Raw genomic sequence first — 25321 nt, forward strand, 5'->3', positions numbered from 1 at the left:
TAACGAAACACTGTGCCTTTTGGAATGTCCCCAAAGCAGCAAAAGCCGAAAGTGACAAAAACCTGGAGAGGTCGGCAGCAAAGCTTAAGATTTCTTTCTGGTTGTTCAGTTGCATTGCAAAGACAGCTGAGACATCCTATAAATTCTATATATTTAGGGTTACCGATATTTATTAAAGCTCTCAAATGGGATTTGATCAGTTAGCAGAAAAAAAAACTTTGTATTTTTTGTTTATTTCACTATCAATGTTAGAAAAATCTCATTAGCAGTAAATGTAATACACGTAAAGAAATCGAAGTAAAGGAGGAAAACACAAAAACAACAAAGTACAACTACAACAACAACAACAACTTGCTTAACACTATGATTTAAACAAGATCTATCCCATAAACAGTGCTTCTCATCCCAGTCCCCAAGACACAGCAACGGTCTGGATTTTGTCTGGATTTAGAGAGAAACAGAAATACACATTCTTTCATGTCTGGATGATTGGGTAGGTAACCACTGCCCTATGGATAATGCAGAGAACCTATGTTTTAAGACTGTAAGTAAGGCAATCAAACAAAATTGTGCAGAACCTTTGAACAATCTACAGCAAATCATACAAATGTACAAAATACTACTAAGCCGCATAAAAAGCACATTTATTTAACTACTCACATGACATTGTCCAGTGCCAAGTAGAGCATTTGCATGGCCATACTCGAGTACAGCACAGTCTATATTATTGAGATGTAGCTTCTGCGGAGGAGAAATAAAAAAACAGGGAAATAAATAAACCAGAAAGGAATATGAACAAGCATTCAGCAGTACTATATACAATGGCACAAACAGAATGACCAATGATAAGATACTGGGCAGACAAGAAGAAATGTAGCCTTATTGATGCCTTAGTGTTACTTACACATTTACCCAAACAGGTTTAATCCTGCCAACAAGGGGCACTGAAACTTTTTTTACACATTGCAGAATATTCTTATTTCTACAAAAAGTGTGCTAGAAAAGTCAAAAATTTGCACCCCATAAAAATAAAGTAAAAATGTGTTACATTTTTTTTGTAATGTGTCAATGTGAGGGGACACCACTATATTAGCCCCAGAATGGCACTTTCAGTGTTACAGGACTAGAGGGTTAAAAATCAGGCTGCTCTAGAACACTAATTAGGGAGCTCCATAAACCCTATGCAGAGGGGAATCAGTCTCTCCTGTGACGAGCTGGGGCGGAGACAGAGACTGATAAACCTGTATAACAAGCAGAGGTATTTTGCAAGGGTTTTATTTTGTTATTTGTTAAACTACTGGGATCTGCTTAGCTGCCCAGAAACATAAAGAGGGTGCTCTATGTTAGTCTGCAGAGTGGAGTAGGATTTGATTTTTGTTCAATGTCTTATAAAGTTAGGCAAGCTTGCTAAATAAAACTTCACCCATATTGGATAAAATACACCGTTTCTGTGGTTTATGAACCAACGCCCGGCCAGTCTGCTACAGTCAGTACTTATTGGGCTTTGTGACAAAAATTACTTCATACCAGTGACTACTTCATACATGTAGCTTGCTTTGCCATTGTTCATACTCTGGATATAGCAAGAGGTCTTCCTTACTGGTGGTACTCCACTCCCACTAATGTCAGCCAGACAGGATGACAAATGATTACAACCCAAGGGTGCTTTTATGCAATGAACAAAAGCAATATTTCTCAATGTCAGTGTTTATGCCTTTAATGGCTAGAGTGGATCTGAGCACAGACTGACTCCGTATGAGAGAGACGAGATAAGCCACATCTGCAACGTAGGGAGGATTTGAGAATGAAAGTTTATAAAGTGATATGAAAACAATAAGATAGAAGGGAGAACGAGTACCAGTGAAACAATGCCAATTACAGGATTAACCATGAACGGATTCTGCTATTCTGCTCTTATTAAGGATTTAGATCTAAACAAGCAGAAAATATAACTACAGGTCTGCTGTATCTTCATCCCCACCAACTATAGAAAGAAGAAATCTACTTAATATTTTCTCCCTAACTATGGGATCAGTACCCTGACTCTCTCCAGGTGCCGGACGTCAACTCCCAGCTGTCCTCAGGCACCTGCAGTCTTACTACACAAGGCATTTTTGCTGCACACGCACATTTTGCCATTACAACCAGATATAAAGTCGTTTTTTTATTATTATTATACAATAAATCAAGCCTTTTATAGGCATGTTGCAGGTGGCTTAGAATAATAAGAATTGCAGTTCAACAGCTGAGGGCCAGTCTGCTTATCCTTGACTTAACAAATATACAATGTATTTATATCTGAACTATTCACAGAAGATCATGCCTGGCTGAGGATTGTGTGAGCTGCAGATAACTTACATTGTTAGCAGTTTCTTATCGGATTAAATATTTACCTTGAAATCCGTTTCTCCCAAGATATCTAATAGGCGGGAAAAGATTCCGAGCGCACTGTGACAACGCTGGTTCTCCAAAGCTGTGCATCCCTCATGCACCTGGGATTTAACGAAATCTTCAAGTGAAGGCAAATCCATCTGAAATATTCATGGTAAAAAAGGACAAAATGAAGTAAAATCCAACAGCTGAGTTATACACAAGCAGCGTTACTGCAGGAATGTTAGCTTTGTGAAGTTTGCAGGTCTAACATCAAGGCCACAAGCACTTCCTTATCAGTCGAAAGCAGGCGTATTAGGCGGGCAGGAGGGAGGGGGGAATGGTGCAGACAGTTACATTGTACAAACTAAGAGATCAGTATGTTCTCACATACATCCTTCTGCCCAGAGCACACAAAGGGGAGGTTTTCTTTGTTAAAAAGTCAGCAACTGTGAATCTGAGGTAGCTGCAGTTTAGCAAACCATCTCCAGTATTGTACACTCCAATGTAGACAGTTCTGTACGTCTAGCAGAATCATGGATTTAACCCCTTCAACACTGATGACTTGCCAGAACAGTCATCACATATAGGACTTGGCCAAAGCAGACTCTACAAAAAGGTTGAAGAGCTCTTAGTCATCAGTCACTCCTCCTGTCTTTCTGTACAAATAAGTGACTCAGAAAATCTTTTTTAAAAAAAGTTTTTCTTCAAGTGTTACAAAATGAACTGCGGCTCAAATCCATGTCATCGTCCGTGCTAAGTAAAGCTTTAAGTTTCGTTTAGCAACTATTGAGACTTAAGATAAGTTATGGAGTGTTAGTGGATAGTGAAAGTAAAGAAATCATGTTTTGTACCCGTTTCCTGGAGACACATAATCTGTTGCAGAAACGCCTGACATTCCTATCAGGCACGGAACCAGGTGAATACGCAAGATCTCAAACATAGGTGTGTGCAACTAAATCCTCCGTTAATATTTGCACATTAGGAAGGATACGGAATTTTTTTTTGCCTAAGCCAGCACTCAGAGGCGCTTATTTACTAAAACCTTGAGAGATCCCGAGGGGTGACTTTTCTGAGGCTCACAGCTGAGAATGATTTACTCTGTACAAAACCAACCCAAAACATAACAGTTATGGGATAGTCTGGATTGCTCTGACATAGAATAAATCAAACAAAGATAATTATTGTTCTAAGGCTCCAATGCACAACATTGCTACGATGCTTGGAATATATATATATATATGTGTATAGATAAAATAAATTACATTAGAAAATCTGCACAAATATACATTAATTTTCCCTTGTGCATTTCAACTTCTTAAAATATATGAATAGAACAGTTGTGCCAATTATACAGTATTTCCTGCTCATTGGTCAAATTACGTAGGAAAGAATACGTGGAAACAAACGGTTAGTTCTCTTTACAAGGTTATACAGTTAGAACATACAGAAATGGCAAAATACTGATAAATTTGTTGTTGTAAGATAAATTCATGAATATAAAAAATATGATGCATACAACATTTTACTCCCCTGGATGGGACAAGAACAAAGATAGGCAACTTCTGCCAATTTACATGATGTGGATTTCATCAACAGATGTTGGCAAAGCAACATGGGAGTTGTGTTCAACAGCATCCAGAAAGATAGCGATCGGCCTACTCTAGTATATTACATTGTTCCATGCCCCTAAACTCAACTAGGGATCGACCGATATTGATATTTTTTTTTTTAGAGCAGGTACCAATAATCTGTGAACTTTCAGGCCGATAGCCGATAATTCTGTACATTTACCATTTAAAAAAAATAAACTAATGAATTAATAGAAAAAAAGGAGCTTATACAATGAGACAAAATAATGGTAGATAGTGTGAAAAAGGGGGTTAGCCCCTAAATGGTTAAATTGAAGAACTAAAAAAAGGAAAACAAAAACACTACCAAAAGGTGTCTCTTAATTGAATATGGTGTAACAGTCGCAATTATAGTTGTCACAGAAAAATAAAATAAAACTTAACTGTTAATAGATAATTATAAAAGCCATAAAAAGTGAAAATAAAGTAACAAAAAGCAAAGACCAGGGTATTTGGTCCTGAGAAAAAATGATGGTCTTGCTATAACAACACTAAGCATATATATAGTGAATGCAGTGTGTTTGTGTAGTATGTGTATATAATGCAGAGTGTGTGTCTGCAGGTCATTTGTGTAAAAATGGGGGGGGGGGGCAGGGGAGGCATTTATTTTAAATATTTAATTATTATTTTTTGTTCCCACTCCCTGCTTGTTGCCTGGCCAGGGAGGGGGGGTATGGCATTCCCTAGTGGTCTGGTGGCATGGACTGTGCAGTGGGGCCCGCAGCAAGCTCTTACTTACCTTCCCAGCAGCTCCCCTGTGTAAATCTCACAGCCAGCGTGCCGCGCGGAGCGTTGCCATGGTAACCCATGGGAACGCTCTGATGGCCATGGGACGCGCAAGATTTAGACAGGGGAGCTGAAGTGAGCTGCTGGGAAGGTAAGTAAGTGCTTGCTGCGGGCCCTCCAGGACCGCAGGGCTTGTCAAGGGCCCGGTGGTCCTGGTATGTATTATCGGCAATATCTTTATTTGGTCGATAATCGGTCGATTCCCTAATCTCAACCTCAAATGGACACTGTAGGCATCAAAATAACAGTTAAATAAAGTAGTTTTGATGTATAGATAATGCCCTTGCATTCTAACTGTCTAATTCTCTGACATTTAGGAGTTAAAACACTTTCAGGATGCAGCCCTAGCCACACCTCCCTGCATGTGACTCGCACAACATTTTTAAATACTTCCTGTAAACAGAGATCTAACATTTAAACTTCCTTTATTGCACATTCTATTTAATTTATAATGTATCTTATGCTCCGTTAATAGCCTTATGGACTCTGCATGAGCCTACTATATGTGATTAAATTACAAAAGCAAGAGATAAAAATGTCTAAACATTAACATCTGATTGAAAATTAAATCAATTTTGTCATGCAGTCTGTTTCAGTCACAGCCAGGGGAGGTGTAGCTAGGGCTGCATAAACAGAAACAAAATGAACTTAATTCCTAAATGCAAGAAAAATGCAAGCAGTGAGACTGCAGAGGCACGAGCTTAATGAAGTGGTCTGGGTGCCAGGTCCAGCTAGGTTCAACCCTTTTTGCTGTAAACATAGCAGTTTCAGGGAAACTGCTATGTTCACATTAGGATTAATCCAGCCTCTAGTGGCTGTCTCATTGACAGCCACAAGAGGCACTTCCGCGCTTCTTCACTCTTCAGCGAGAAGACGCCAGTGTCCATAGGAAAGCATTAAGAATGCTTTCCTATGGACTGGCTGAATGCGCGTGCTCTTGCCGCGCATGCGCATTCAGCCAGGGACGTCAGAAGAGGGAGGAGAGTCCTCAGTGCCGAGGGAGCCCGGCACAAAAAAAAAAAAAAAAAAAAAGGTAAGGGATTAACCCCTTCCTCCCCCTTCAGCGCCACGGGAGTGGGGGCACCCTCAGGGCACTATAGTGCCAGGCAAACGAGTATGTTTTCCTGGCACTATAGTAGTCCTTTAACAACATTCTCTCCCTTGCAGTCCCCACCTCCTGTTTCTCACTACTTGGCGCTATATAAATAATAATATAATAATAATCCCGATTGTAAACTACCATGGGATTAGGCTCTCAACCCTCCTGTTTGTCAAATTTTTGTACTGTCTCTTTTACTAGTACTTGTAAGAGAGTCTTTTTTCACAATCGTACTCATGTACAGTGTGGCAATTATTAATATTTATTTTGTTTTTGGAATAGTGGGTAAAAGGCTATATATATGTACAGACAAACAGTAAGGTCCTACCGGTTAAAAGGAAATAGTGGACAATGATGCACACATTATGTTGGTTAACCTCAAAAAGCATTAATTTTTCAATACAATATGAACTGACTGTGTACAAAGGTCATATATAATGGGGAAAATAGCAACAAGAAGGTTTATGGGGTATGAGATCTTAATAAAATTAGTCTGGATCAGAATTTCACTGAAGTTGAGGAGTTACAGATTGGCTCCTATCGTCCCATCCTTGATTCAAGAAGACCAAGTGGGCTTTGTGAGTGGCAGGCAAGGAGCGCATGGAACCCGGAAGGTGTTAGACCTCTTGCATGGGCTGCGGGGGGGAGGGTCCCAAGCGTACTGCTCTCCTTGGATGCTGAAAAAGCCTTTCGACAGGCACCACTGGCCCTTCCTCCTCGCAGTTCTTAGGAAGTTTGGGTTCCCACCCCAATTCACTTCACTAATCACAGCATTTTACTCTACCCCAACAGCATGAGTGGTGAACGACGGCTTCATATCTCGACCTTTCACTATATCCAACTGTTCCAGACAGGGATGCCCACTTTCCCCACTACTCTACATTCTTGCTTTAGAGCCTCTAACCCAAATGATCAGGGACAACCCAAATATACATGGAGCCACGCTCAGAGGACAAGAATACAAAATATCTTTATCCGCAGACGACATCCTTCTAACCTTAGAATAGCTACATATATCTCTGCCGAATTTCCATGCGGTCCTTGCCCAGTACAACAAGTGTTCCTACTACAAGTTCAACATAGCAAAAACGTTAGCTCTGAGCATAAACGTCCCCAAACAGGACCTTTAAGCTCTTATGCAAAATTCCACCTACGACTGGAGACACTATCAGTACATATCACGCCCACCAGTACTACCTTGTTTAAAGCAAACTACTCTAAACTATTCTGCAAAATAAAAAATATCATCCAAGGGAAATGCATATCTTGGGCTGGAATGATAGCCACAGTCAAGATGATAATCCTGCCGAAAATTCAGTACCTGTTCCGAACGCTCCCGATCAAACTTCCCTCTAACTACCTATCAGACGTGCAAAAATTCCTTAACACCTACATATGGGGTAAATTAAACCCAGAGTAGAGAGAACAATGCTGTACAGACTATTCTCCCATGGCGGGATGGGACTGCCAGACATACTAAGAGGGTTTATACTAATAGGAAGGACAGAAGCTCCCCCTCCTGATTGCACTTCAATGCCTAGACATGACACCCCCACCCAAGGCTCCCGCCAAGTCCCCCCAATACAGGGCAAGGCACACCCGCCCATTCACACGCAGAATCTGGATATGTCACTTCCACCATCTGACCGCCCACATTTGTGAGCGGTGCCCAACTACTCAAAGCAACAATGTGAAGGCATAGTCTGAGTTCCCCCCTCCCACCTCTCCAGGCCCGTCCCACACCCAACCCACCCGCCAACCCATCTGACGAGGACAACATCCACCACTGCAACAATCCCAGGCGTTCCATGCTTGATAAGGCATCACCCAGGCCACGCTGACATCTAGCTATAGGCATCGCCTTCTGACTCCCCACGCACACTTCACTATTGCTACAATAAGGGGTTAGAAAATGGAGGCTTGTACATTATTATGATCGATGTATAACTAGGTAGAATGTAAAACAGTGTTAACGATATGGAAGGCTATGTTTTGTTTTGACCTAACCTTACTGACTCCCCCCTCCTTTTTTATTTCTGTACCCTAAAAACAATAAAATTGTCAAATTGAAAACTGACTTGCTTTAGACAAAAATGGCCACGCTGTAAATTACAATTACTTAACTTTTTTTGCAATTTGAGTATTTAATAAGCAGACACAATAATACTCCAGCATCAATACAAAAACACAGTGCAAAAACCCACGGCAAATTACAACCACTCTTCCTTACTTGTGATGCCTTACAGGATTCATTAATTGGAGTCCCATTTGAATCTGGCTTACTATGAGCCTCCCTGAAAAGAAAAGAAGAAAAAAAGTGTTTAGACAAAGAAAGGTAAGACCGCCAAAGAAATAGTTTGAAATAAGTGTGAACACTCGCATGCTTCCTTTACAACTTGGAAATGTACCCTTTCATCTTGATTAAAAAAAAAAAAAAAAAAAAAGTCTATCCTAATTGTAAAATAATCAATTCAAGACATGGGCTCAATCCGCTTACATTTATTTAATTTTATTTATTACTGGCATAACGCCAACATATTCCGCAGCGCTGTACAATTAGGGGAGAACGTACAACATACACAGACAAATGTAACATGTAAAGAGGGCCCCGCCATGAGCTGAAATCTAACCAGCTTTTTCAGACAAAGTGCTTAGTTACATAGCCCGTGAGCTTACAATCTACCATGCTATACAACAAAGAAGGACAAGTAAAACAGGAGATTGATTCTGCCATCCTACTTGGATTCTCATGCAAAGGCTGCATGTCGTCCAAGGGTATTGGTTGAGGAGAGTCCAGAATAGCATTATCCTAGGGGTTTTTTTTTTCCTGTTTTTTTTTTTTTTTTATGTCATTTCAATGATTTTTATGGACATATGAAATACAAAACCACAAAAGTAACAATTCATGTGGCTTATTAGACACACTGTTAAAACGTAACTTGTATTCAATCACCTCATAATACACTTCCGAAAACCATACAAGATTGGCACGCACGTACAGTAAATCACAGAATGTCAGCATGCTCAAAATTAAAGGGTTACTCTAACACTATGGAGGAGGGGGACATTTCTAATATGCACCCTATTGGGCTCAATGGAGAAGATTCCTTAACTCAATTTGAAGTAAAACCTGTTTAAAAAAAGAAGATAAAAAGAAGAAGAAAAAAAGTTTTACTTCCCTGGAATCCAGTTCCCTTTCAATGTCACAGGGGCTGCTTGCCATAAAGAAGCTTGTAATTGAACCTATTGACAGCTTAGAATGCATGCGCATGCTCTGAGCCAGCGAGGGGAGGGTGGAATGGAGGGCGGCATCGAGGGCCCACAGGGAGAGCTAGCCAACATTAGAAATAAAATATGCACTGAAATGACAGAGTTCTGGGCTGCCAATGTCAAGTGTGCTGGAGGTGCTCCCAGCAAAAGAGGGCAAATATCTCAATATGTGCAGTGCTTCATAGGTACATTAGTATAATTTAAAGAATAATAAAGTAAAAAGGGAACCAATAAGTACTCAGGGCTGGCTATTGTGAATTATGTGCATATTTGGTGTTTGTCAGCACACTTGCAAAAGAGAGCCAATGGCAGCACGGCCTCTCCCTCCATGCTGCCCTTCAGCCCAATCTCCTTGACATGCGTCCCTCTCCCACGTGGGTGAGTGAGTGACGTCCAAGATGATCAGGCCGCAGGGAGAACCTTGGTGCTGGAACCTATTTTCTGAAAAACCTTTTTGGTTAGGGTAATTCTTTAAAGCAGGGGTGCCCGAAAGGTAGATCTCCAGAGTTAGAACTACAACTACCATAATGCGTTGCGTGCATTTAGAATACCCTTCGTGTGACAAAGCATCATGGAATCTGAAGTTTTAGAACATCTGGGGATCTACTTATTGGGCCACCCCTGCTTTAAAGCATCATATGGATACTAGAAAAACAACACAAACAAAGCAAAACAAAAAATAAACTCGAAACAAACGTATAATGAAAAATACTGACAAAAGGGTCTAGTCCTCCTAACACTGTACGCTGGACATATCCATTTTGTGATCAAGTTGTTTAATAGAATGTTTTTACTTCTAGCTAAAAAATAGTGGATTACACGTAAGAACTGCTAAAAAACAATTACATGGAATTCTGTTTTTTTGTGGGGGGGTTAGGGAGGAGGCAAATAGGACGACAGAAATGCAAACTTTCTGAGGACTTTGCTAAATAACTAAATTCTACATTGAAGCTGAAGAAATATTAGCATAAGCAAATTTCATTTTAACTTACTTTAATTTTTCACAATCAACACCTTTGGCTTTCGATTTTCCTTTCTTATGATTTTGACCTGAAGGGGAAAAAAAATAAATAAAGCAGAGTAAATTTATATTTTCGGCTAGTTAAAACAAGTAACTGTAAAAAAGATAATGTGCAAAGGATCAACAATGCAAGATACACCAAGAACAAACAATTAGAGAGTTTAGGGGAACAAATGCATGCTGGGAAATCTAGACATGTTGTACACGAAAAGGAGAATATAATCGGAAAAGGGGCCAGGAATAGTGATAGAATGTTAACTAATAAGTTATGTAGACCTAAACCCCTTGATATGCTTTCTTCAGGGTTATTCACAAAAAAAAAGAATTTCAAATGGAATGTCAAAAAAGCTAAACTGCACACAAAAGGGACTGATAATTTGTTAAAATCTGCTATTTACATTTTTACATTCACTTTGAACTGCCAGTAATTCTCATTGTAACGCCCAACCCTGTTTGTTGTATCTGTATTTCTTTAGCTATTCATGGGTTAATATAATTACTTGGGAGTATATTTTAGATCTAAAAGGACTTTGTGGTACACTGGTTACATATGCACACACATGTGATATATATAACGCGTTCCGCTTGAAAATGGTGAAGATTATTGTGTGGAAAAAAATAAAGAGTTGAGAAGAATATAATCTCTTCTGTGTTTTACTGTTGAGCAGCTGACAGGCGCCTGGGGACATTACCGTGTTAAACTGTTCAAAAATATTTTAACACTGGTAGGTAATATCAAGTCACCAAACCCACTTTAAGAGACCAAAAAAATAAGATCGTACTAAAAATACGTAACATTTATTGTCTAATACAATTACAATGACGTATAAACAGTAGAAACTGGTAACGCCTAAATAGGATACATTGGTTGGCATAACTAACAGTAACCTACTGACCCATCGTGTAAGAGGTGGGTGCCTGGAGTTCCCTTAATACTGTTAATAGAGCTTAATCATTGTGATATCAAACCTTTCGTCAGAAGCTTTATTGTAGTGTATGCACCATAAGATTCATAGTTATAGAAGTTCCTGGAAGCTAACCCACAGAGTATGGACTATCTGTACAATCTTTCTAGAACGCGTACTTACCAGTGATTTCAGGACATTCCTTATTTTCTGTAACATTTACATTAACAGGTTCCTGCAGAGTAAGAAAATAAAATTAAGTAAAGTGCATTGTTTTTGCAAACAGTCGTTGTAAACAGGTATTGCACTAAAGTCAGTATGATTCTTTAGAAGATAATATATGGAGATGAGACTCCTGCAGTTATCTGTGGCCGAGACAAATCTTCAGACACATTTTTATCTCCCACTCACTTATACTGTAGCAGTGTGGGCTCTCTCCGAGTAAATTCTGGGCACACTCCAAAGATATGTACCTATACTTCAACTCTATTTTCTGAGAAATTAAGTTGGGGGAGGGGGAACAGCAGGATTCTCCTTAGATAAAGCCAGTTTCACTGGCGAGGGCTAGGGGCACTGACACTTCTAAACTGTGGTAGCACTACCTAGTGTCTAGAAGTGTCAGGTGTAGGAGAAGTACTCCAACGCCTGAAACTTCTGAAAGGGTTGGAATTTCTGTGAAATTCCAACACAGCCAATATAAGTATTTCATAAAGATTTTATCTTTATGAAACTCTCATATTTCAGGGTGATGAGGGAGGGATTACACTGCCGCTTTAAAGGGTTAACCCCGTGTTCAATGTGCCTAGAGTTGTATCATTTCGCTGACAAAGCTGAATGATCACCTAGGGTTGCTGTATCTCTCGTGCAGAGGGAACTTGCCAGCATTTTGGATCTAAATTGCCCTTGTGGGCAAAGTCTTTCTGATATGCCAATGTTATAGGTTCCCTCTGAAATGTAAAGTGAGCAAAAACAGAGAAGACAAACCAATTTTTCAGTTTTTGCCCATTCTCAGGGTTCTCATATCCTGTTTTTCTTGTAACTTCAACTTTTCAATAAGCATTTCTGACTGCCACGATTTAGATTCTCTATAAGCACAACACTGGCAGAGTCGATGGCATACTCACCAGAAGTGAATTTCTACTTGCAAGGGCTAAATGTTCACACATGCCTAGTTTACATTTTGAGCCTTGCCTTAAAAAAAAGTTGATGGTTTAAATACAATTAAAAAAAAAAACTGACTCAAAATGGTTTTATATTTCCCCCTACTAAAGAGAGAAAAGGTATAACAAAAAAAAAAGAAAGAGAAGTGATAACCAGTCAGCGTTTAGTAATGATTCTATAAGGGAATCGTATTCTATACGGTCAGTAAAGATGGCAGTTCAGGCTGCGGGAGGGAGGGAGTGTGAGTGAGTGAGTGAGTGTGTGTGTGTCAAAGCCTATCAAATTCATTAAAACATTGTTTTGGTTCCCACTGTGAACTTGTAAGTATTTATTGAAAACAGGATCAGTCAATAGCTCTGAAATTTCTAAGAATAACCACCCTATGTAACGTATACAGACATGTCTCATTTTCGGCACGCAAATCAGAAAACATAAGTCAGCTGAATAGGAAGTTCAGACTCCGTCATAACACCGGAACCCGAAATAGGAACGACAGCTGATTGAGAAAGCCTACAGGATAGGAGAAACGCGTATCGGCAGTCGGAGGATCCATAGATACTTGTATTTACTACTTTATATTGATTTTTATTTTAATCTGTTTTTAATTTCAATTTTGATCCGTTAAATAAAGAGCACTGTGTTCTTTATCCAAGTATTTGGATCCAAGCTTCCTATACCGGGTACCAAGGGGTTTTGTCACCCAGAAAAGACAAACATATGCCTCAAACTCAGAGACAGTTTTGGAAGGCTCTGCATCAGGTGAGCGCTCTCAAGTGTGTGCTATAGTTCACTACTAAGCTATAAACTCACTGCACTTAGAAGCTTTTTTTTCCACTTTTTTATCTCCCTGCTGCATACTTTCAACTACCATCACCACTAGAACAAAAGGATCAGTGTGTTACCTCAAGACACACCTGCATCTAATTTTGGAGCCTATATTCAAAAGGCTCCTTAACATGTGAGTTAAATACCACTCACTTACATCACTGTACCTCACTTATTGTGTAACGGATTCACACTATATAGTTTTATGTTTCTTTTTACATGTATGATCTAACCTACCCTGATATTTTGAAAGGGTAAGTTTGAATTCAAATAAGCGCTGCACTACTAATATTGGGTGTTTGGGGTAACAACAACTTTAAACGCCTGGTATTGTGTCTATTTTGTACGGTCTATCTAGTGGGTGATTTTGGAGCACCCACACAGTGTTTTCAGCTAACACAACAATAATAAGTAAGCACGTAAAACCCACACATTTGCTTGTAAAATCAATATCTCATATCTAATTATTACCTTAACGATGGCATCCTCTTTAACATAAGAGAGTAACTTTCTGTTCTCTTTTTCCAATGTGGATGAAAATAATGCAGCGAGCCTAAAAATAACAAGTTACACTTATTAGTGAAAGCATAGCCAAAAGATTTTGGAAAACAAAAAAATGTACTAACATTATTTTAGATAGAATCATTGTATTGTTTAGGCAACATTCCTACAAGAGACTTGTGAGCGGTTGTGATGAAAAACGGCTTATTGCCAATAAGTGAAACATCCATACTCTTACACAAACATTTTAAACATTGTATGAGCGGCTGCTAAGAAATTTGTTGTTCATTATGTAGAGAGTTGCTGAGTTTAGTAAATATTGTTAAAATAAGGTTAAAAGTAACAAATCTGTGCAATAGTAGTATTACGTAGTGTTAGATAGATAAATAATAAATACACATGGAGAGTGTCCAGGCACTGTCTCCCTGTTTAGTGTCAAATCTTTGGCAACCGAATGACATTGATAATATATTATCAACACTTCTGCATTATCAATGTCAATGCGGTTTCAATTGGACAACAGCAATTGGCTGGGAACGCTGTGTCGGGCAAGAGCCAAGCATTTTCAGCCAATTAATGCCATCCTGAATAGACAATACTGACATTGATATAGCTGGATTGGTGATCCCGTGCAGCTGTGGAAGGGGTCTGAGCAATTTATGTTAAAGTGTTAAATAGTTTGACATTAAACCGGAAGTACTGCACCAGGACACTAACAACATGGCAAATAGAAATTTGCATAAATAGGAGTTCAACTACAGAAAGATAGATACAAACGGTGCATGTAAAGGGGCAAAGTTTAGTAGATATACCCCCAATGAAAATATACATGCAAACTCAGTCCAGGCTTTCTCTGGCTGTCCAATCACAGACTTCTTAATGTAGTTCAGTGAGAAGTCTCTAAAAGGCAGGTGCTCTGGGCTGTTGCTGACTCTTGTGTTTAGATCAACTGAGCTAAACAACCAGGTGCTCTGGGCTGTTGCTGACTCTTGTGTTTAGCTCAACTGAGCTAAACAACCAGGAAGTAACAGCACTTATCTTGATAGACAGCTAAGCGAGTGTACAAAATTACATTTATAAAAGAGCAAAATGAAAAAACGTTGGACACACTCTTCACACATTAGGCACTGCAGCAAGCTAAAGTACTTTAGGTGTGTGGAGTGCTCTTTTAAGAACTATAACAAAAATTGCAAGAGATAAACAGTAACGTATAAGTTTAATTTCATCCTATACAAATATAGGCAGCTTTTGATATAATTTTTTACATTTTATATTTTTCCTCTTTTTTATTGCTATATATGTATTTTAAGTATATACAGTAGGGAATTGAAATGACATTAAACAAATATGGAGTCAGTACTTTTTGAAAGAAACGTTAGGCTTCCAAAATGAGCAAGATAAACATCAACATTTCTTTACAAATAGGGCTTTCACGAATGCATATAAAAGAAGCCCAATTCATGTGGTGTTCAACAGTGTCTCCCTGAGAAAGTGAGCGCAGGACTCACAAAACATGTCGGAGCGAGTACACAGTGAACCCCGACAGCATCACGCCCTTGGACTGTCAGAGTGCTCGTACCACGATCCTCCGGGTTCCAATCCACGCACGCAGACCGGAGAGATGCTGAAGCAGAGAGACTAGCACACTGCATAGGATCTGTTCCAAGCACAGTAAGCACCATCACGATATACAGGAAGATTCCTGGGACTATTCTATGTTCAAGCTAACTTAACGGTATCTTAACTTGGATCCCTTAGATTTAAAACAAGTACATATACCACGGGTTGGATCATATTTCCAGACTCTCACCCATTTCGATATGCTATATACATGCTCATAGCGAGCTAGATTTCAATCTACTTGTGATCATTTTTATACTTTAGCCTTTAGAAGTATATAGACATGGACTCATTCTAAAGCATTTTTATATTTTCAAATAAAGTGTTTTATTTATATATAAGCTTAAGAATCCTCTGTGCTCTTTTATGGTTTTTTGTAGTATATTTCTCTAGGAAAAGCAATGATTTGGAGGAGATTGCGACTGAACATACATAAACTATTTAAGAATAAGTTTCACAGTGGATTGAATTCCCCATAATAACTGCATTGTGCCTGTATGTGCAAAAAGCACTTATATACTAGAGCGGCATACACCCAGAGTCAAGCGGCATAAAAATGGTTATTCTGTTTAAAATAAAAAAAAATACAAAGACAAAAGGAAGATAAACTAAAACTACTTAAAATAATAGATATTATAATATGCCACTGTAAAAATTGAATTAGGATGACATGGCAAAAAAGCAGTTGCGTTAATTACACAGGTCTTGGGTTTAATTTTAATAGTTAGTTATTTTTGTTTTTTAGATGTTGTGCTTTCAGTGTCAATTAAGGGTGCAATATGACTGAATTGAGAGAAGGAGCACTAACGTGACTCCTAGCAGATGGAGCACCAGGATCTGACGAGGGTCCCTCAGATGAAGATGGTGCCCCAGTAAGGGACAGCTTCAGGTAAGTAAAACGTACATTTGACTGCACTCAACCCTAAACAAAAATTCACCTTTGGGGGGGGGGGGGGGTCATTGCAAAATACGCTATGACCCCTGAAAGCAACTGATCCGCTTTAACATACATTTACAAAATAAATCATATAATAATAATTTTATAACCTTAACGTTTAGGCTTCAATTGCTAGGGTATAATTAACCCTTTCTCCCTAGTTGTTACTAAATGGTGCTAATGAATATTTTTTTTTAAATATATTTGCTTGCAAAGAATTGTTTGGTCCCCCATCCATTGACCTGTAAATTCAGTTGAACCAGATTTGCAAGCAGTTAGTGGCTAATTTCGATGAATCATCATGTAGTGCATTTCTATGATTTCAACGGTTTGTATTCAGAAAGAATGAAATGGTTCTAAATAAATTGGATACTCGGACAAGTATTGATACATAAATATTGATCAATCTTTTGTTTGGTGTCTGGGATTTTTGTTTTTACGGGCCCCTGGATTTTACGGATTATTTTTCCATAATCTACACTGGAATCATTCAGATTTTAGTGAACAAACCCCCTATAAAATTTTATCTCCCCTATGTTACAGGGAGGAGGCACTGGCTACTAGAATGCGTGGGCAACAGTAATAGCCTATAGAAAGAAGTCAAACGCAGCAGCGTGTTGGTGGGGGGAGGGAAATTAGAACCGTTGATCACATTATAAACATATGTTTGGGGAAGGATTTATCTTATAAATCAGGCAAGATGGTTAGCAAAGAGGAGGGCCGAAATGGTTTATTTAAAAGTGAAAGATAATTTACACTTTTTATGAGAATATTCGCAGCGTGTAGGAAATGGAAAAAAACAAAGTTTGCTTGCAAAACCACATTTGAAGTCAGGACTTCACTCATTAAAGTTTTGCAATAATTTAAATTATGAATGGAAAAGAAAACTTGTTACAAATAACACCTACTCAAATTAAATAATGCACTAAAAATACACACAGGTGTAATAGATAAACCTACTTTTTTTCCTGCATTTGCTTCTTGAAAGATTTCTTCCTCAATTTCTGTTCTGTGTGGAAAAAAGAAAGAAAACCACCCACAGGTTTAAGTGCCTTAGTTGTCGTCTGTCGTCTGCATTGTATACATACAACATCAAAATTACCTTTAATTTCTTCGATTTGCGTTTTGAACTTTGCGTGCTGCTGTATTAAATCTCGTATACCATCAGGACTGTCTTTGCACAGTTCTTGCGCTTTTTCGTTAGACGCCAATGCTCGTTCTCTTTCTCCTATCAGAAAAAGCGCTTCGCAAAAGCGATAATGACCCTGTTGAAATAAGCCATTGTGTTGGAATAATTCAGCCATACAAATACTGTACAGGCAACTAAGGTAAACGGAAAGAATGTGAATCTTGCAAATATGTCTGTGTAACAAGACAAACGTGTTCCGAAAAGAACTATTGTACACTGTAGTTGTACATTGCATGAAATTGAAACAAGAATTCAACATTTAAGGCCAATAATGCAAACAAATTTCACAATATTTTTTCTAGCTGATCTTGTAACCTGTAACCCCACCCCCTCCCCATAATGTGCAAAGGAGCTGAATTTGGAGATCTTCCCCTCCCCCCAAAAAACTAAACATTTTAGCAACATTCACGGTCAACAGATTGAGTGTAAGAGAATTACCAAGGGGAAAACTTACATGAATAAAAAAATATGAATATGAAAACGTATCTTTTTCAATATAAATATGTGAACTTCATTCAATGGTAACTATAAATACCCCACCTAGTATAAGATTTATTTTTTATGTATTTTTTTTGTATTTTTGGGGTAACTATAAATACCACACCTAGTATAAGATTTATTTTTAATGTATTTTTGTGGTGGGATTGAAAACACAGCCTGATGTCAGACAGGGCGGATCTTGTAGCTGCCCCCCTGTGCTCAATAACCCTGCAAAGACACGTTTCCTGCGGACTGCAACTCCCACCATGCTCTGCCAGAAGAGACGGGGGATGGGGGGAGTGATACCTTACTACTAGCCAGGCCCGATCCTGTCCGAAAGCAGCGAGTATCTCGGACATCCAACTCCGAGCACGCTGAGCCAGCGCATGCAGTGAGGCTGTCGGTGTGCCGGGTACTGAGAGCATTTCCTGAGTGAGGCCGACAGTGAGCACTAGGTCCCTCCTCTCCTTGCCTGCAGGCGGGAAAAGCCAAACTACCCACAGCGGCACTGTACCCATAATCTGCCGGTACTGGGCCATCGTGGACACCCTTACCATGGGGCAATGGACACTTCACATAACTGCTAGCCACACCACTAACTAGACATTAGAATGTGCATCTAACTAGCCAGGAATATCACTAACTAGGCAGGGATATCACTAACTAGGCAGGGATATCACTAACTAGGCAGGGATATCACTAACTAGACACGGCTAACTAGGCAGGAATATCACCAACTAGACACGGCTAACTAGGCAGGAATATCACCAACTAGACACGGCTAACTAGGCAGGAATATCACTAACTAGACACGGCTAACTAGGCAGCAAGATCACTAACTAGACACGGCTAACTAGGCAGGAACATCGCTAACAATACAGATATAACTAGGCAGGAATATCACTAACTAGACACACTGTCCCAGATAACTAGGCAGGAATATCACTAACTAGCCACAGGTCCCAGATAACTAGGCAGGAATATCACTTACTAGATGATACAGGGACCCATCTAATTAGGTAGGGGCATTACCAAGTAGATACTGGGACCCAGCTAATTAGGTAGGGATATTACCAAGTAGATACTGGGACCCAGCTAATTAGGTAGGGATATTACCAAGTAGAGACTGGGACCCAGCTAATTAGGTAGGGATATTACCAAGTAGAGACTGGGACCCAGCTAATTAGGTAGGGATATTACCAAGTAGAGACTGGGACCCAGCTAATTAGGTAGGGATATTACCAAGTAGATACTGGGACCCAGCTAATTAGGTAGGGATATTACCAAGTAGAGACTGGGACCCAGCTAATTAGGTAGGGATATTACCAAGTAGAGACTGGGACCCAGCTAATTAGGTAGGGATATTACCAAGTAGAGACTGGGACCCAGCTAATTAGGTAGGGATATTACCAAGTAGAGACTGGGACCCAGCTAATTAGGTAGGGATATTACCAAGTAGAGACTGGGACCCAGCTAATTAGGTAGGGATATTACCAAGTAGATACTGGGACCCAGCTAATTAGGTAGGGATATTACCAAGTAGAGACTGGGACCCAGCTAATTAGGTAGGGACATTACCAAGTAGAGACTGGGACCCAGCTAATTAGGTAGGGATATTACCAAGTAGAGACTGGGACCCAGCTAATTAGGTAGGGATATTACCAAGTAGAGACTGGGACCCAGCTAATTAGGTAGGGATATTACCAAGTAGATACTGGGACCCAGCTAATTAGGTAGGGATATTACCAAGTAGAGACTGGGACCCAGCTAATTAGGTAGGGATATTACCAAGTAGATACTGGGACCCAGCTAATTAGGTAGGGATATTACCAAGTAGAGACTGGGACCCAGCTAATTAGGTAGGGATATTACCAAGTAGATACTGGGACCCAGCTAACTAGGCAGGAATATCACTAACTAAACACAGCTAACTAGGCAGGAATATCACTAACTAGACACACAGTCCCAGATAACTAGGCAGGAATATCACTAACTAGACACACAGTCCCAGATAACTAGGCAGGAATATCACTTACTAGATGATACAGGGACCCAGCTAATTGGGTAGGGATATTACCAAGTAGAGACTGGGACCCAGCTAATTAGGTAGGGATATTATTACCAAGTAGAGACTGGGACCCAGCTAATTAGGTAGGGATATTACCAAGTAGAGACTGGGACCCAGCTAATTAGGTAGGGATATTACCAAGTAGAGACTGGGACCCAGCTAATTAGGTAGGGATATTACCAAGTAGAGACTGGGACCCAGCTAATTAGGTAGGGATATTACCAAGTAGATACTGGGACCCAGCTAATTAGGTAGGGATATTACCAAGTAGATACTGGGACCCAGCTAATTAGGTAGGGATATTACCAAGTAGAGACTGGGACCCAGCTAATTAGGTAGGGATATTACCAAGTAGAGACTGGGACCCAGCTAATTAGGTAGGGATATTACCAAGTAGATACTGGGACCCAGCTAATTAGGTAGGGATATTACCAAGTAGAGACTGGGACCCAGCTAATTAGGTAGGGATATTACCAAGTAGAGACTGGGACCCAGCTAATTAGGTAGGGATATTACCAAGTAGAGACTGGGACCCAGCTAATTAGGTAGGGATATTACCAAGTAGAGACTGGGACCCAGCTAATTAGGTAGGGATATTACCAAGTAGATACTGGGACCCAGCTAATTAGGTAGGGATATTACCAAGTAGAGACTGGGACCCAGCTAATTAGGTAGGGATATTACCAAGTAGATACTGGGACCCAGCTAATTAGGTAGGGATATTACCAAGTAGAGACTGGGACCCAGCTAATTAGGTAGGGATATTACCAAGTAGAGACTGGGACCCAGCTAATTAGGTAGGGATATTACCAAGTAGAGACTGGGACCCAGCTAATTAGGTAGGGATATTACCAAGTAGAGACTGGGACCCAGCTAATTAGGTAGGGATATTACCAAGTAGATACTGGGACCCAGCTAATTAGGTAGGGATATTACCAAGTAGAGACTGGGACCCAGCTAATTAGGTAGGGATATTACCAAGTAGATACTGGGACCCAGCTAATTAGGTAGGGATATTACCAAGTAGATACGGGGACCCAGCTAATTAGGCAGGAATATCACTAACTAGACACAGCTAACTAGGCAGGAATATCACTAACTAGGCAGGAATATCACTAACTAGACACAGCTAACTAGGCAGGAATATCACTAACTAGACACAGCTAACTAGGCAGGAATATCACTAACAGTAAACTATAATCCCATTGACTACTAATAAGAAGTTAAACGCAATCAGCTGGAATAATAGGCAGACACAGAAATACAAATCTAGATAGTAACTAGGGGCAGACTTCCAGCCGGTTCTAACTTCAACGTTCCATATCTGCAACATTGTAACAAGGAAGGGACTGGGATCACGTGACCGCCCAGGCCCGCCTCCCCACTCACTCAATAGGGCGGAACTTGCAGCCAGACTCATTTTAGCACCGGAGGGAAAGTGGGACCCCCCAGCTCCAGGTAAGCGGTGGGTTTAACAACCACCCCACAAATCCTGACACTATTTAATATTCACCCACTGCACGGGTCAGCGCGCCTATCACTCTCAGCCAGCCATGCCTACACGCATAGATCACTTTGGTGTTATTACGGCTAGAGGGTTTAGCATTAGGCTGGTCAACCCCTTCGATGTAAATGGCGTTTTCCGGGGACAGAGAGAGAGAGAGAGAGAGAGAGAGAGAGACACACACAGATTATGGGGGGTTCTCGATTTTTATTTAATCAGTTCCAGCATTAGCTGCACCAATATTAAAATATCAGGAATAAGTTAAATGGATACAGTATGGCGTGCTGGAAGCTTGGATAAAGTCCAGTTTCACTTTTACATTCATAGAAGTAGCAGTTTCTATTCTCACACAGAATACACACACTGGGACAGGCTCCCATAGATCCAATCTGTGATCTGGAGGCAAGACAACATTCCATGACCGAGATTAACAACCTGATAGGAGTACCATTAAATTGGGTAATAGTAACATCCCCAGGACGTACTTGGATACCAGAGTAATCTGAATGGACCTTTCCTGGTTAAATACTCCATTATTATTAATAGTATTATTATCTACACGCACCCAAGCTAATGGGATTTATTAGGAACCGGCTTAATGTTATATTGTAATGGGATTGTTTATAATTTATATCATAGGTACTTTTTAACCCATCCAGGGCTAGGCAAGGGCGTTCATAGTGCCAATGCTTGCATGCCATTGCCAATTGTATTCATAAATAATATCAAACCGGATTTATTTTAAGAAACCCATATTGTGACAGTAGTGCTGTAAATAAACCCTGCTTTATGATCCAATCATATTATGGATTGCTTGCATGATGTACGCTGATACAGTTTCTGCGTACCTTCTCTGTGTACATGGACACCAAATGGGTTTATTCACTAAAATCAGGAATTGTGGAGAATAAGAAAAACATATATAAAATAAAAAATCTTATGTTTGAGAATTCTCCCAATTCCAATGTTTTGGCATAAAATTGGCAAATCCTTTGTCCATTCACCACAATGACTCAGTTATTTAATAACTCAAGTTAAGATTGCAGTAAGATATAAACATGCCTATGATTGATATTATTTATATTGTTGATATTGCTTAGTAATGGAGAGAGAATGGTGGGCCCTGTAGAATGGTTGTGACCTTGGATTTAAGTATATACACAAACATTTTATTTGGTTTGAGATTTATTTGTGATTGGAGGGATGCAGCAATATCTTACAGATAAAGGCATGCTCAGTTATTTCTGTGTCTATAATTGTGTTGCTTATAGCTGCAGGTTTCCAAAAATACCTGCAGCTGTGAAAGTTTCAAAAATATCAGCAGATGGAAAAAAAAAATCAGATTTAATAAATTGCACCAAAGTTTTGTAAAAAATTAGTTGTAAAAGGTTTTGCGACACGTTGATAAATCTCCAAGTTATGTTCAGTACCAATTTAAGTGGTTTGCCATAATTATAATTACATATGCTGTTTAAGATGTCAGAATTAAAAAAAAAAAAAAAACCCTGTTTGACATTCGCTTTTATTACATGGGCACATTTCTTAGACGTCCTGCAGCGCAGAGGGCATATGTCTAGTTGCCAGCAGGGATTTACATAAACAAAGTATTGGGTACAAAATTGGCGACGGACAAATTTTTTTAAAATTGCATTTCTTTTTTGTCTAAACAACCATACTAGACATTGATTTTCACATCCTTGTTATTCCTAATGTAAATAAATAACACTGCCTCGGTAAAGTCTCTCATAACCTCAAAATTCACACTTTCGTTTTTTTAGTGGACAGCTGCTTGTACAGGACCAGTATAGTGTGATAAACTTTTGGGGTTTTCTTAAACAAGCTTTTCTACCACCCCACCGACTAATCTGGTAGCTTGCTTGTGCAAAACTTGCAGTTCCATAATATTTAAGAATCATTGTGATCTAAAATAGTTCTAAAAACATTTACACAAACTGCAAACACATTTTTTGTTCCCAAAATGTGGACCGCCCCCTGCACTTTACTTTTTTCAAAATTTGAATTGAAAGCCTCTGCTCCATAATTGGAGAGGACACCAGCAGGAGCAGGAAGTAAAGTGGACACAGAAAAGAACCCTAGGCTAATTAAAAGGCTACTTTAACCTCCATAACGCTTCCTGCTTTTAAAAGTGGCCATGGAGCGAGCAATCTGTATGTAGAGGATTTCAGCTTGAAAAAACTACAAAATGCAGAGAAATCTGCACTTTTGTGCTGGGGTCTAGTTGGTCACTGTGGGAAACAAAAAAATATTTATGATATTTTCCAGCTTGGAAACAACATATTGCAGGCTATATTTTCAGCCCAATCTTTAGTGTACACACCTGTATAGTTCTCATGTGATTTATATTTTTCGTCAAAAATCTGCCACAATAAATTTCTGCTTCCATATTAAAAACTAAAACACGTTTTCTTAAGTGTAGTGAAAATAGTGAAGGATGCACAGAAGATATACAGAAAGATCTTCAAACAAACTGAAATAGTATTCAGTGAAATTAAGGGACACTATTGTCACCTGAACCACTACAGCTCAATGTCTTTCTTCTGGTACTGGTACTCTAATTTAAACACTCCCTTTTCAGAGAAAAGGCAGTATTTGCATTCCTGCCTAGTAACACTTCTAGGTGCAGACACTCAGATGGCCACTAGAGGTGCTTTCCTAAACCAGTGCAGCACATAGCATGGAGACGCTGAATGCATCTCTATGGGGAGCTGCTGGCTGGCATAGCACTTCATTTTGCTACGCATGTGCAATAGCCTCCCAATGCTTTACTATAGGATAAGTGTGGATAAGTGCAAGATAATGCATCTTGGACGTAAAAACTCAAGGGCAGAGTACAGGATATTTGATAGAGTCCTAACCTCAACATCTGAGGCAAGGGATTTAGGGGTGATTATTTCTGATGACTTAAAGGTAGGCAGACAATGTAACAGAGCAGCAGGAAATGCTAGCAGAATGCTTGGTTGTATAGGGAGAGGTATTAGCAGTAGAAAGAGGGAAGTGCTCATGCCATTGTACAGAACACTGGTGAGACCCCACTTGGAGTACTGTACACAGTACTGGAGACCCTATCTTCAGAAGGATATTGATACCTTAGAGAGAGTTCAAAGAAGGGCTACTAAACTGGTTCATGGATTGCAGGATAAAGCTTACCAGGAAAGGTTAAAGGATCTTAACATGTATAGCTTGGAGGAAAGACGAGACAGGGGGGATATGATAGAAACATTTAAATACATAAAGGGAATCAACACAGTAAAGGAGGAGACTATATTTAAAAGAAGAAAAACTACCACAACAAGAGGACATAGTCTTAACTTAGAGGGGCAAAGGGTTTAAAAATAATATCAGGAAGTATTACTTTACTGAGAGGGTAGTGGATGCATGGAATAGCCTTCCAGCTGAAGTGGTAGAGGTTAACACAGTAAAGGAGTTTAAGCATGCGTGGGATAGGCATAAGGTTATCATAACTATAAGATAAGGCCAGGGACTAATGAAAGTATTTAGAAAACTGGGCAGACTAGAATGGGCCGAATGGTTCTTATCTGCCGTCACATTCTATGTTTCTATGAAAGCATTGGATTGGCTAAGATCATCAAGACGGATGATCTCAGCCATGGAGGTCGGTATAGTCGTGGCAAGGGTGAGTAAAATCACCTTTTTGGCATGATCAGAACAGGGCCAGTTGGCCAAAATGCCACATCAGGACTATAGTGTCAGAATACTTGTTTGTATTCCTGACACTAGTGTTTATTTCATTAAAACACTTTGCGTTACTCTTTATAATGTTATAACTTTATTCAGGGTTGTTGAAAGGTACACATTCACAGATGCATCGGAAGTTATGAATACAATTTGTCACATTCACAAGTTAAGTACACATGCTTAATTTTTACATGTATAAAACGGTTACATTGGCGGCTTTTTAACCCCTGCACTAGA

The 25321-nt window shown here is 39.5% G+C and overlaps 1 protein-coding gene across 1 annotated transcript in view; it reads right to left on the reverse strand.

Moving 5' to 3' along the window:
- The window catches only part of TTC3 (tetratricopeptide repeat domain 3), a 100781-nt gene that overhangs the window by 32242 nt on the left and 43218 nt on the right, over positions 1-25321 (reverse strand). The window contains exons 12-19 of the mRNA XM_063450279.1: positions 17229-17391; positions 17087-17135; positions 13540-13621; positions 11266-11317; positions 10149-10206; positions 8117-8180; positions 2394-2531; positions 661-741 (exon numbers count right to left, since the gene is read on the reverse strand). Coding sequence (XP_063306349.1) covers positions 661-741; positions 2394-2531; positions 8117-8180; positions 10149-10206; positions 11266-11317; positions 13540-13621; positions 17087-17135; positions 17229-17391 — 687 coding nt within the window. The remainder of the gene's footprint in view (positions 1-660; positions 742-2393; positions 2532-8116; positions 8181-10148; positions 10207-11265; positions 11318-13539; positions 13622-17086; positions 17136-17228; positions 17392-25321) is intronic.

This window comes from Pelobates fuscus, chromosome 1 (assembly GCF_036172605.1).
Source record: "Pelobates fuscus isolate aPelFus1 chromosome 1, aPelFus1.pri, whole genome shotgun sequence".
Taxonomy (NCBI): domain Eukaryota; kingdom Metazoa; phylum Chordata; class Amphibia; order Anura; family Pelobatidae; genus Pelobates; species Pelobates fuscus.